General features: G+C 45.2%; 1 protein-coding gene across 1 annotated transcript in view; it reads left to right on the top strand.

Moving 5' to 3' along the window:
* Positions 1-833: 833 nt before the first annotated feature.
* The window catches only part of CPPED1 (calcineurin like phosphoesterase domain containing 1), a 35,589-nt gene continuing 22,979 nt past the window's right edge, over positions 834-13,443 (top strand). Inside the window, exons 1-2 of the mRNA XM_007421986.4 lie at positions 834-1,012; positions 6,633-6,851. Of these exons, the coding sequence (XP_007422048.3) occupies positions 946-1,012; positions 6,633-6,851 (286 nt within the window). The 5' untranslated portion in view covers positions 834-945. The remainder of the gene's footprint in view (positions 1,013-6,632; positions 6,852-13,443) is intronic.

Genomic DNA, 13,443 nt, shown 5'->3' with positions numbered 1-13,443 from the left:
TGCTGACCCAGGTGACGACTGAACTGGTGTGGGTTTCTGTAAATTACATCTCGCCATCCTGTTTATGGGAGAGGCACTCTTCATCTGGCCCCTCTGATGAGACCTGTCCAGTATAGTTGAACCTCTGGCATAGCCCTCATCCTCCTCGGAGCACGCAAGCCCCACCACCACGTCAAGGTAGTGCCTCCCTGGGGGAATAAATTATTATTATTATTGGCCGTACAGTCAGCTAGTAGTTTAGACTGGATTCGGCATTTTTATCCACCTATCGAGTCCTTCCCAAGGACCGGGGACAGGCAGATGTTGTTGTTTGATGGTGTTAAAGGTGGTATTATTATTATTATTACTACTACTACTATTACTATTCTTCTTCTTCTTCCCGGCAGTCTTCTTGGCAAGATTTCAGAAGCGGTTGGCCCTGCCGTCTTCTTCCCAGGGCAGAGGGAGGGGGGGACTGGCTCAAGGTCCCCCAGCTGGCTTCCCTGCTAAGGCAGGACCAGCCCTCCCACCCCTCCAGCTTCCAGCACAGCGCCTTCAACCACGGCACCCCCCCCCCCCCGTTTTCTCACGCCTTGCTTGGGCAAGGCAGCAGCGGCAGCCGCCCCTCTGAGCACCAGCAGAGCGCTCTGCCCACCCATGCCAGCCCGTGCCCTCCTAAACGCGGGCGCGAGGGTCCTTGCGCTCGGTTGCTCGGAGCCTGCAGCGAAACGCACCGCGGGACGACGCGTCCTCCCAGCGCCTGAGGACTTGAGTTCGCCCCTCCCTCTGGTCCGGGGGTGGGGGCGTCTGCCCCGCCCCAGCCCCGCCCCTCGCCCCTAGACCACGCCCCCTCCCGTTCGCCCTCGCCCCTTCCCTGCAAGTTCCTGACTTTTCCCTGCGGCCGTTTTGTGAGGGCCGTTTCTCCTCCCCTAGAAAGAGAGAGGCGCTGGCCCGCCTGCGCTCCCCATGGCCGCGAAGGGGCAGGACGAGTTGCCAAAAGCCCGAGGCAGGACTCTGGGCGTCTTCCGCGAAGGTATAGATAGAGAGAGAGATCGCTATGGATTTATATACCTCGTTCTTGAGCCGAGGGTTTGCAAAGCGGCGGAACCTCGGCGAGGAGGGCGCGGCTCGCCCGGAGGCTTTTCGGCGTCGTACGGCTGGGCAATGGGGGACCCAGATAGGCGCCCCCCGAGCAGGGGAAAGAAACCGAGGGCTGGGAAACGGGGTTTTTCGTGTGCATTTGAGAGGGAGAGAGAGAAGAGCTCAAGGGGCCGGACGCTGCGGCGCAGCAGCCCAATCAGGCCTCCCTGCGTTGCTGGGGGATGATGGACGTTGTAGTCCAGCTAGTTTGGGGTGGGGGTTGATCCTTTGGGGAAAGAAGGCGGCATGGGTTTTTAATCGTCCTTCTTGAACCTTCAGGCTTATAGGATGACGCTGAGTCCGAGCCCGTCTCTTCTTCTGCACACCCTCCCGCTGCCCAGAAATTAGTAGTACCATTGATTGTACAGGAAAGAATGAAGGCCGTTTCGTTTCATCCCAGGTGGAAGAAGAAAGGAAGGTTGTAGGCCCCTAACCCGCTTCCCCAGCTGGTGGTATTAATCCCCATGCAAGGAATAGTCGGAAGCCTTAACATAACCCAGGTTCTCATGGCATATGATGCCATACAAGCGTTAACCAAGGTTACCATTCAGCAGGCTTAGCACCTGCAAAGGGGTGTACTCAGGCTTTACCTGCCATGATTGATTGAGTTGCATTTTGCTCCCCGTAGGTGTGATTTCTCATACTTCATGGGGAATTGCCTGGCTTCGCTTGATGGAATGTTTTCCAGATGATCATTGGGGTAAAAAGTAACAGAGTCCGGGGATAGTTTTTGAAACTTAACATATTTACTATCCCCAAATGTTACTGCTTGAGAACCAAAATATATCTTTTGTCAATATCTTGTAAAAAAAAAAACCGAAACAGAGTTGCTACTGCAATTGAGGCAGCTGACAAATTGATTGATTAAATACATGTTTTTTTAAAAATGTTAAGATACTATCTAATGCAAAAGTGTGGTGTTGGGTTGTAGGAAATGGCGTAGTTTGAAACTGACTTTTTAGGCACTTTTGATTGAATCTGCCAAGGTTACTAATAGATTCTCAACATTGTAGTGTATTTATCTCACACTTTTGGCTAGCGACTGGCAAACCCACCAGTTACAGAAATAAATAGAATTAAATATGATTTCATCTGGTTGTCCTCTTACTATGTAATTTCCTGACAATTAAATCTGACTGAATTCAGATGTATGGACAAGATTGCTGCAGTGCCCATCAAGAAAAGCAACTGTAAAAAGTCACTTCCACGCTCTACTACACTGCTACACACTTAGTATTTTGTTATTTACTCATTTCAAAATATAAGCTCTCTTGAAAATCTACTCCAAACTTAGTTTACATATATTATAGATAGTAACTAGTGTGTGTGTGGTTTTTTACAGCATGTTGTGCTCGGACTAGTTTATATTATATAAAAATAGTGATTTTTACTGTTTACTGTTCTGAAGAACAATGATTAGAAAGTAAAGAGATTTTCAGGTTGAAATTGAATGTGTGTTATCAGCACATTCATGCTCTTAGTAGTAATGAGAATATCACACTATCACAATATAGTTTGTAATGGAAAAGTACTGTAATGCAAATCTCGTTCTTTGTGGGTTATTCTTTGAAATTGCCACATTGCGGCAGGAGCAAAATTTGTCAATAAATTCTGTACACAAGGAAACCAGCACACTGCATTTAAGAATGTTAAGCAACTTGCCAATTTTATTATTTGCACCTTGGAGTGAGTTGGCTTTAAAATGTTATAATTAACTGTAACACAACTAGGGGTTCCAAAAAGCATGAGTTTAGCTTACTCAGTTCCAGAAATCTTGATGTTAATCACAGTAAATCTCTGCTGATTTTTGGATTGAATTGGTTGGATTAGTTCCCTGGAAAGGCCATTCTGCCTATACTTGGGAACAGTATGTGTTACCTTGTAGTGGATAATAGCTATTCAATTCAAGGACTTTTTACTGTGAGGTTAAAAAGCATTAAGCAAACTCAGCAGTGCTGATATGTGGGTCCTACTGTCTTAATTCCAACAATACTATACAGTTATCTTCACCAGAAGCCATCGCTAGCACTACCTTCGTGACTTTGCTTAATACCCTTTTGAAATTGTCTAAACTGGTGACCGCTCTTGTATCTGGTGCTAGAAGTACCCAGATTTTTAAGAAAAGCCTCAGTGTCCTTGTTTTTTAATTATGATTTGGAATTTATTTTGTTGATATAGAATAGCACTTTTCTATGCTGCCATATTGCAGATATGATTCTTGGCAATGTACACATAAAACAATAAAATACCACCAACTAATTGATTGAAAAAACCAAACCTCGAGTTAATTCACAACCCCACTGATACACAATCAGTTACATATTGAATGCTCTGCAGAACAGTGTTGTTTGTGCAGCCTTTCTAAGAGTCATCTGCAACCATTTGGATTCATACAATATTCCAAGTCCAGGGGACCCAACATGTCCCTGGACTTGGAATGGATGTCTCTCTTGCTGTTCTTCAAGCTCCATCTGATTTGTGACTGACCATGCTACCATGGCTGCCATTTTGTAAATACAAGACTCTCTTTTTCCAGAGGTGCATACATTCACCTTGAGAAGCTCTCAAAATTCTAGATGTGATCATGCCCTCCAAATTGAGTGGCCATGCCTTAAACCCGATAAAGCACATTTCAGCTCAATGTTGTATGAAACCTATCATAATGCCCTCCCTATCTTGGGTGGTGCTGTAGCCAACTGTGAAAACATGCACTTTGCCCACAAACTGCCTTATGGTTTAGAGCAGTGTTTCTCAACCTTGACAATTTTAAGATGTGTGGACTTCAACTCCCAGAATTCCCCAGCCAGCTGGTTTAGAGAGTGAGATATAACTCCAGCCCTTCATTGGCCGTGTGAGTACAATCCTCAACATCTAGTTATGGAATTAACCCATTTTCTCGGCCTGCCTATGGTAATTTCCATGGTCTGGAATCAGAGACGTTGTACATGTGCAAAAACCCTAACTAGGCATAAAACTAGCCAAGCTTAGTGTGTGGTGTGAATGTAGCTGTTGGTCTTTAATTGACCAGGCCAAGCACCTTGGGTGAACAGTGATCCCACAAGGGCGGTTTGCTTTGTCTTAATTACATCTGAAGTGTTTCCGTGCAACATAGGAGCAGTAGCAGAGGCCGGTGGGGGATGGATGGTGAAGCTTTTCACGCATAATTCCAAAAATGGTTCTGTCCAACCGAGCAGTTAATTTCATTTGTCAAGATACTTGCATGCAAAGTTTGCTTTGGCACTTCTGGGGCTTAGTGTTGCAGAAATGCTAGAACTCCTAAGACCTCTCCCCATCCTCTTATCTATGTGTGTTTTTTTTCTTGAAGCAAAAAAATGTGCAAAAATTATCCCCCCCCCCTTTTTAACCCCTGCATATGCAAACATGTACATTCATTTCTCTTTATCGGATATTATTCGGGCTGATTCTTTTCAATGAACATCATTAATGGTCACTAAAGATGTTGGCAAACCAGATTGAAGACTGTGAAGGAATATAGACCTGGCCTTGGGAATGGAGAACAAATGAACAAACTGTTAAGGCGGGGGGGGGGGGGGTGCCAGCCTTGCAAGGTAGTGCAGATAAGAAGCACACCCAGGAGTACTAGCTCTAACTTTATTGTAAGGTTACATTAACAGAATCTTGCAAGTCTGACCGTACATCTCTCCCCCCTCGCCTTTACAGTTCAAGAAACTAGGGAAGGTCCCTTCTGAGACGTTTGCCACTTCCCCATTCCTTCTGCGGGCTCAGCTGACGCTTATCTGACCATTGTATAGTTTGTGGCTCTTCCTCCTGTCTCCCAAGGTCATTCCCCTATACCATGACAGGCTTTCAGAAAAGATACTTCAGTCCTAAGAAAGAGGAAACCATAAGAAAATTAAAGTTTCCCCACTTTGATTAGGTTTGATATAAGATGGGTGAGAGAGACAGGCTTTCCAGATTCTATTATTCTACCCTACAACAATTTTTTTTAAAAAGCGTTCTTAGAATCCCTGCCATGTCTGTTTCTTGATCTTGCTTACCTTGAAGGTCTGACAATGATTAACTAAATTTACTAAATTGGCAAATCCAGAAACAGCATGATGCACTGTCAGCCCTCAGCTCTTTCCAAAGTTTGTTTATTGCATTTTAATGAAATGTTTGGAGAACATTTGCTAACAGTGCTGCGACTATAAGGGGACATGCCTGTGAAACAATGCTCGGTGTCAAATTTGGAAGGCTCCAGTGTGATTCTGGGAGTGTTCCTGCTAGACCATTACCGTGTCACTAAGTTCCATGATCACGTTAAGCTGAATCCTTGGCATAGTTTATTGAATAAGCTGCAAGGGGTGGATTCCTACTACAGGCTAAACCAAGATTAAATAGATTCTTGGGTGTCTTAGTGCAATGTGTAAATCCAGTACATGGATCCTTCCACCTGCCATGTTCAAACGGGCACTAGAATGAAATCTGGGCTTGCCGCTAACTTGGTTCCCCCTTGGCCTTCTGATTCTTGCTCTGTGCTTTGTGCTACGTTTTGGAAGGGCTATAAGCATTTCCAAGGCTGGATGAGGCAACATGATGGGAAAAAAAAACTGTCTTATGGGATGACTGACCTGCCTACAAGTTCTCGCTCTCTCGCTCGCTCTCTCTCTCTCTCTCTCTGTCATCTTTATTTATTTACATATTGATTTATCTATAGTGCCTTCAAGTTAGCATTGACTCCTGGCAACTACCTGGACTAGTCTCTGCAGTTATCTTGGCAAGATTTTCAGAAGTGGTTGGCCTTCTTCCCACGGCTGAGAGAGAGGGACCGGCTCAAGGTCACCCAGCTGGCTTCATGCCTAAGGCGGGACTAGAATTCATGGCCTCCTGGATTCCAGCCTGATGCCTTAATACTACCCCAAACTGACTCTCTTCATTGTGATAGTAGCCTCATCTATATCCAGAGAGAGGGATTGGCCCCACGTCATCCACTTGGCTTTGTGCCTAAGATGGGGCTAGAACTCACGGTCTCCCGGTTTCTAACCTGGTGCCTTAACCACAACACCAAACTGGCTTTTATGCTATGGGGGCTCCAAAATGACTTGGTGGGGGTTGCTGAAATGCACCTTCCACTGAGGGGGCTTTCTTAGCCATGACCCCTTTCCCTTCGGAACCTTCCTGCCTTTGGGGCTGAGAGCCAACACAGTGCAGGGGTTAAAGTGTCGAACTAAGATTGGTGAGACCTAGGTTCAAGTCCACCCACTGCGTGAGCATGTTCCACCCATCCTTCCCCTTTTGCGAAGATAAAGAGAGAGAAAATCCTTGCAGAAGCTGGCAAGCGCAGGTCTATCTGATAATAAATAAATAATTTAAAGATGCAGCCAGTATCTTCAGGATTTTTAAACCAGGAGACTCTTCTTTCTCCAGAGTTTGGATTTCTCCTGGCACGTTGGCTCTGGTTTCTGCTGCAAAGGTTTGCATATGTTTTGATGGTTGGAACCCTCTGGGTAATCAGATATCCCCCCCCCCCCCATGTTTTATTTTATTTCCAGATGCAGAACAGGAATGGAAGGGCCCTTTCTATTTTATTCAAGGAGCAGATCCTCAGTTTGGACTGATGAAGGCGTATGCCATCGGCGATTGCGACAGCGGTGGCGACGAATGGGAAGCAGAATTGCAACTCACCCGACAGGCTGTGGAAGCAATTAACCGCCTGAACCCAAAACCAAAATTCTTTGTCCTATGCGGGGATTTAATACACGGCATGCCTGGTAAGGCCGTTAAAACTCTTGATCAGAATGGATCATAGTTTAGCCAATTTTGTTCATGCTCCCAGGGCTATACAGTCCCCAGTTTAAGGACGAGTTCCGTTCCCAAGGTCTGTCCTTAAGTCGAATTTGTACGTAAGCCGGAACAGGATGATTGTATAATACTGCATAAGTAGTATTGTGTAATGAACTCGAATCATTGTGTATTTAACTCAGTTTTTGCTACCATAGGCTCCGTTCTTAGCTATGGGTTGTCCGTAAACCAGGTGTTCTTAACCCGGGGACTACCTGTACAGCAAGGAATGTGGTGGTGATGAGAAGTGGGGGCTTGGCCATTCTTAATTCTTGGTTGCATTATTCAGGTTGAGCAGTTTCGGGAAGGGGGTTTATTGGGGGCTCAGTGCTCTGTTTATCCTTGGGGGAGCGAAAAAAACCAACCACTATCATCATATTTTTTCTAGAAAATTTATATGGCTACCCACCTGACACATGAACTCTGAGCAGCTAACGACAGCCCACAAAAAAACAATTTAACACAGCTTCTGAAAACCAAACAGAAAGCATATACGTGCACGTACACGTGTGTGTATATCAATTCACCCACTTAGCAGACCAGTTTTGAGTGGGCCAACAAGGCTGCCCGTGGCCTGCCGGTGGCAAGTTGCCAACCTCTTCCGCAATAAAAAGGCTCCATCTAAGTAGGCTTTTGTTCAGGCCGGATTAGCAGACAGGCTGTGAGTTGCGCATTGCTTTGCTCAACACATCTGCGTGGAATAATCTTGTTAGTCTAATCAAAATCCCCACGTTCAGCCATTTCTCCGTTATTGTGGTTGGGGCCCTACGTTTCCAAATACAGTCATTGCAAGCTGGCAACAAAGGGCGTCAGATAAAACCAGCTTTTGAATTTGCATGGCCCGGTTGTTCATCTTCCGTCTGCAGCGCCTGGGGTTTCCCTGAACAGCAAATATTTTGGGTTGGGTTCCACTGCCTTCAAAGAAAAGGAGGAAAAAGGGAAAATGAAGTGTGACTTTCTGTTGAAACAAATGAGGAATGGGAAAATCAGGGTGATGAGAGAATTAGGAAAGGACAAACAGCATTTATGGCGCCAACAGGTGGGAACGGTCCTGGAAATCAAGCAGAAGATTTACTCAGCCTTACGGAGAGATCCCGGTGCTTAAACTACAACCTTTCGGTGTGTGAAGCAGGTGTTCCACTTTTCAGGGTGCTGTACAACAGAGAGAGCTGTATCCAAAGCATGGAGGATGCGCAGCTGGCATTCATTGTGTCACCTAGACTCAGATAGGCTTGGTGGTGCTTTGACGGAGAGGAGAATTTGCATTTCTATCCTTGCCATAGCTTCGAATTGCTGCAAAGCAGCAGGGAGGGGACCGTTGCAGATTTTCTCAGGGGAAAAGCAGGATGAGAATCAAACAAAACGATTGATATAGAAATGGGGCCTCATCCATCCTTCATCTTCCTACTGGACTTCTCTGGCACCGCTCTCTGATCTACTGACCCACCTTCCAGTTGCCCATCTTGGTGGACTAGTTATCCAAATCCACACCCTGATCCTTCTTTGCCTGCCCTTCCTGCTCAGCATTTTTTAATGATTTCTTACATGGACATCACATCTTTCCGCCAAGCTGCTGGGGCTGGCATAGGATCGTCCCTTGCTTTTCTCCTTGCAAAGACAAACTTGCAAGGCGGGCTGGGGGGCTGAGATTAGCGCAAAGTCATTCTGTGAGTGAGAGAGTGGGGACTGGCGCCAGGTAGCCCGAATCTCACTAACCACTACACCACACAGTCTTCCTCGGCCTTCTAACCGCTCTGCCTCCCTCCCATGGGTCTACGTAGGTACATTCAGTGAGGTGAGAGGCAGGTTCAGCTTGGGGGACTCAACTCGCGTTTGATTAAATCCCTAAGATATTTTTAACCGCTTTAATTTTACAGGAGTTATTAAAATCTCTATTTCCGTTTTAATACTATAATACTATTAATTATATTAATTATTAATATAATTATTAATAGTACTAAATATAGGGGTGCAGGATCATATTCAATTAAAGTTGCGCATGTCAGGTATTTTAAATGCATGTCATTGCCTCAGGCTCTCTTTCCCAAAAAGCTTTATGCAATCTGGTCACCGTCTTTCCTACCTTTTCCAGTCTTTCAATTCTGTCACAAATTGTCCACAAACGTGGTCCTTGGCTGTCATAAAAGCTTAGGTAGGAATTTGGTTCTCGCTTTCAACCGCACAGCATTTTTTCCCCAGTTTTTTTCCTGCCTTTTACTGAAAAATCTCTCTTTTGCATTCCCAGCATGGATCCCCTGTCAGTCACAAGGGAACCAAAATAAAATAAAATAAAAAATACCTCCAATGTGTTAATATAGTGATCCCTTGTTACAAACAGTTCTGTTTAAACTGGGAACGCTAAAATCATCTTCAGTCTCTTTGTTTGTCTGCCTTGGCACCTTACAACTTGCTTGTATTTTTTGCTGAAAATTGATGTGTCTATCTTGGAGGCAACGTTATATATTTGTGATGTATCAGTGGCTGATTTCAGTCCTGACACGCAGGATGCGATTGAGACATTTCAGTTGTACTTGGATGGAACATTAAACTCTAGTTTAGCACTTTGATTTCACAGTTCTCTTTTTCTGTGACAAGAAGGATCCCCCCCCCCCCAGTTTTCAGCCTTACATGTTTTTTTGTATTATTATCTCTTGCTCAGCCAAAGGCTGATTCACACTTCTCATTGAGCCGTGGTTTATTTTAATCATGGTTTACAATCAACTGTGGCTTACAAACTACAGCGATCAGTCTCGCCCAGGGCACTCAGCCAAAACAAACACTTTGCATTAGGGTGATGACAGACCTGCCAAATTGACCACACGTAACTTTGGTTGAAAGGAAGTAGGCCAGCTTCAAATCATAGTTCTACCCTGGCTTGTTTTCCATGTTTGGTAGTTAAAAAATAGCTATTGTTGGTCACAGACTGGATGTAGAAAGACCAGGTTTGATTGAAAATTCGTGTGATATCTTCAGGTAGCACCTTTGTAGGCACGTTAGAAGAGGAAAGACGCCATACATGTCCAGGCGTGTCCACAGGGTATGGACTCATAGGGGTGTCTGTAGGGTCACACAAAAAAACCAAGGGACCTTCAATCACACTGTTTCAGCCACCATATTCTTTTTTGACCACATACTACAGACACCCCTTCATGTACCCGGACTCATTCCAACCTGGTGCCCTTCAGAGTTTTAATTTCAGCTTCCAGAATCCGTAAGCACAGTCAAATGACCGTATTTAGGGATTGGTGATCTTTCCGACAACAAATTGCCCTTGGTGTAAAACTGTCAGATCTGGGGTAGAAAACCCAGATTATTTGCAAGTTTTCCCTCCTCCCAGCAATGTTGAGTTTTGTTGACTTTGGTCAATCCACCCGGCTCCTCTGAAAGGCCTCCTTTCCTTTGCACTATCTGCTAGGAACTCCAGTTAAGCCGGAGAATTAAGAAAGCTAAGCTGAGGAAGCACGCAAGCTGACTGGTTTTGGTCTTGCTTTTTTCAATAGGAAGGAGAAATCGGATATTAGAGAAGTTGCATCTTGTGTATGTCGCCCACTTCCCCTACCCCCCGCGCTCCCCAGGATCGCACGGCGGCTGAAGATACCTTTTAGCCATGCAGGGCATGAAACATTTGAACAGAACATCTTGAACACTGAAATTGCTTTTGAGCTGGGCTGTGTGTTTGCTCTAACCTGGGCAAACATTGGCAAGGAACAGCAAGCAAAGCGAGAGCGGTGGGGCTCCCCAGAGCTCCTGCGCTTCCACCTTCTTTCTGCTCTCAGGACCACTTGAACTAAAAATGTCATTAATGCTGGGATGAAATTCGCCTTGTGGTTTCTCAACGTTTTTCTCCCCGTGTGAAAGTGGCTTCTGTTTTACTGTTATTTCAGTCTCTTCAAGACTCGGTTCTTCTTGCCATAAAGAGCATTCCTGGAATCTCTGCTGTGCCTGTTTCTTGACCTGGCCTACCTTGCAGGGCTGGCATACATCTTGAAAGCCTGTTTCCTCTCTGTTTCATCTTATAAAATCAAGGCGGGTCTATTTACAACCCTCCACATTAAGCCATAAACCATTCTTGCAAACCTCATTAGTTAGATTCAGCCAATGTGCAAAGCTCAAATCTAACAAAGCAGACGATGGTTTTGCCCCTTATAGAAACCTAGCCAAATCAATAGTCCTTGGACACTGAAGCTTCTCCCATTTTTATTAATTTTATTTAGGCCTTGCTTTAAATAGCCCTCTTTGTTCAAGGGCTTCCAAATTTAGCATGAAGCTGTAATGGTATGTGGGAAAGACCTTGGGAGACTGGGCCAAGAGAACAGTCAGATAAGAGATAGCCAAGGGAGCGGTCAGATAAGAGACAGCATAGCCCGCAGCTGGATAGTGGACGGGGCAAGAGGCTCAGAAAAGGCCCTCCCTAGTTTCTCAGTCTGTAAAGGAGATGGGAGAATTGTTCTTTGACTCTTGCAAGTTTGATGTCAGCCTTACTAGGTAGACCAGATGAGCTAATTCTACTTTATTGTAAAGCTACATAAACAGAATCTTGCAAGTCTCAAAGTACAGTTCTTCCCCCATCTCCTTTACAGCCCGAGAAACTAGGGAGGGTCCCTTCTGAGCCTCTTGCCCCATCCACTATTCAGCTGTGGGCTATGCAGTCTCTTATCTGTCTGTTCCCTTGGCAGCGTCTCTTGGCCCAATCTCTCAAGGTCTTTCCCACATACCATTACAGAAGCATTGATGGGGAGCCAAAAAAATTCAGCCAACTGATTTCAAGGAAGAAGGTGGCTTGATTAAGGAACTTGTCACTAGCAAAAGGAAATTCAGTTGGCTGGTGCCCCGTGGATTTGATTAAAACGTGGATCCCATTTGCTGGTATAGTGTTGCAGGATGCCCTTATGGGTCTATTCTCTTTCTTCTGGCAACCAAAAAGTAGAATTTTCCCCCAAGTAACCCCTTTTTCATAATGTGTCGTTTGTCACTGGAGCCTGCCAATTTATGGCTTATATCTGCAAGACATTCCCCTTCTTCTCTTGTGAACTCTGAGTCTGCAGCATATGCATTTATGTGGGGATAAATACATTAATTATGGAAGCAGTGTCTAAGTTTTTCTTTTTAAAATAACTTGGCTCTTTTAGTATAGCACTGCTGGGTTTTTTCCCCCCAAATTGCTGTGCTACAGTATAAATTGCTAATGCTTTGAAAATAGCTGCAGTTTCAGTTGCGCAGTCAAAAGCATCAGTCACCCAGTCTTTAACTAATACAGTTAATCTCTCAACTCCTTTTTTCATACAGATAGTCCTCATTTAGTGAGCCCCTCGTTTAGTGACCGTTCGCAGTTACAACAATGATGAAAAAGTAACTTTACGACCAAGCCTCACATTTACGACCTTCGTAGGTCTGTAAAGCAAAAGAAAGCTGAAGTAAGATCATAAGCACAGTCATGGTTCATAAGCATTTAGCGACCATTTCACTTAATAACCAAGTTGCCGGTCCCAATTGTGGTCGCTAAACGAGGACTACCTGTATCTAGCTACACATTATGTGAAGACCCAGCTCTCTGGAAAAGGCTCTGATGCTGGGTAAGGTGGAAGGAAAGAGAAGAAGAGGACGTCCAGCAGGAAGGTGGAGGGGCACAGTTACAGTGGCAATGAGTGCACCATTGGGAGACTTGAAAGACCAGTTTAAGGATAGATCGTCATGGAGAAAATCTATGTGGTTACTAGGAGTTGAAAACGACTTGATGGGACATAATCAGTTAATTAGTGGTCAAAGTATGGCAGCAGGTTTGGCCAGCCTGATCCACTTTGGATGTATTAGATTCAGCACCCACAATCCCTAACTGGCCAACCCAACCGAATATCGTTGGGTGCCGCAGCTCATTCCAGCTTTATGGCCATCGCAGACCATTCTGAGAATTGAACTCCGCGTGGTGGCAGACCCCCAGATTGGAGAGAGCTGCTACACAAATGGGGACTCTTTGCAGGTAGTGTTCTATTCACACCTTAAGTGTCAGGCCTAGCCCAAGGAACTCCAAGAGACAATGCAAATTCAGTTCAGCTATGTTTATTAGCTACAACCTCTAGCAAGAATCTTCCCAGACTGAAACCCCAGCTCCCAAGTCAGCCAGCTACAACTTTGTGAATTCCTCAGGGAGGTGCCAGTCTCATCCTCTTGTATCTCCCATGCTCCTCCGGTGAGCTAAGAAAATGTTTATCTCTCTGAGCCTGGCCTTCATAATTCCATTCCATCACATTAAGCCATGGTTTGTCTAACCATGGAGTATGGAATAACCCCAGTTGTTGGCTTTGCTCAATATCCTTCACCAGCAACTGTGGTGTAGGGAACACAACATCGGGGTTTGCTCAACGCACAAAGGCCAAACCCTAAATCACACGATGGGTTAGCTCAGTTTGCAACCCTGGCAAGGGCGAACACTGATGAGATGCGAATGGGTGTCAAGCCAGTGAAGCTTCTGCAACGATCTAGTTCCTGATGGCCAAGTTTCTGGAGAGAAGAGAGCGACAGCCA

This window comes from Python bivittatus, unplaced genomic scaffold (genome assembly GCF_059951505.1).
Source record: "Python bivittatus isolate LINGU-HERP-01145 unplaced genomic scaffold, Pbiv_v1 ctg000560_np1212, whole genome shotgun sequence".
Taxonomy (NCBI): Eukaryota; Metazoa; Chordata; class Lepidosauria; order Squamata; family Pythonidae; genus Python; species Python bivittatus.
The sequence above is the reverse complement of the archived record's forward strand: the minus strand, read 5'-3'. Positions and strand labels throughout refer to the sequence as shown.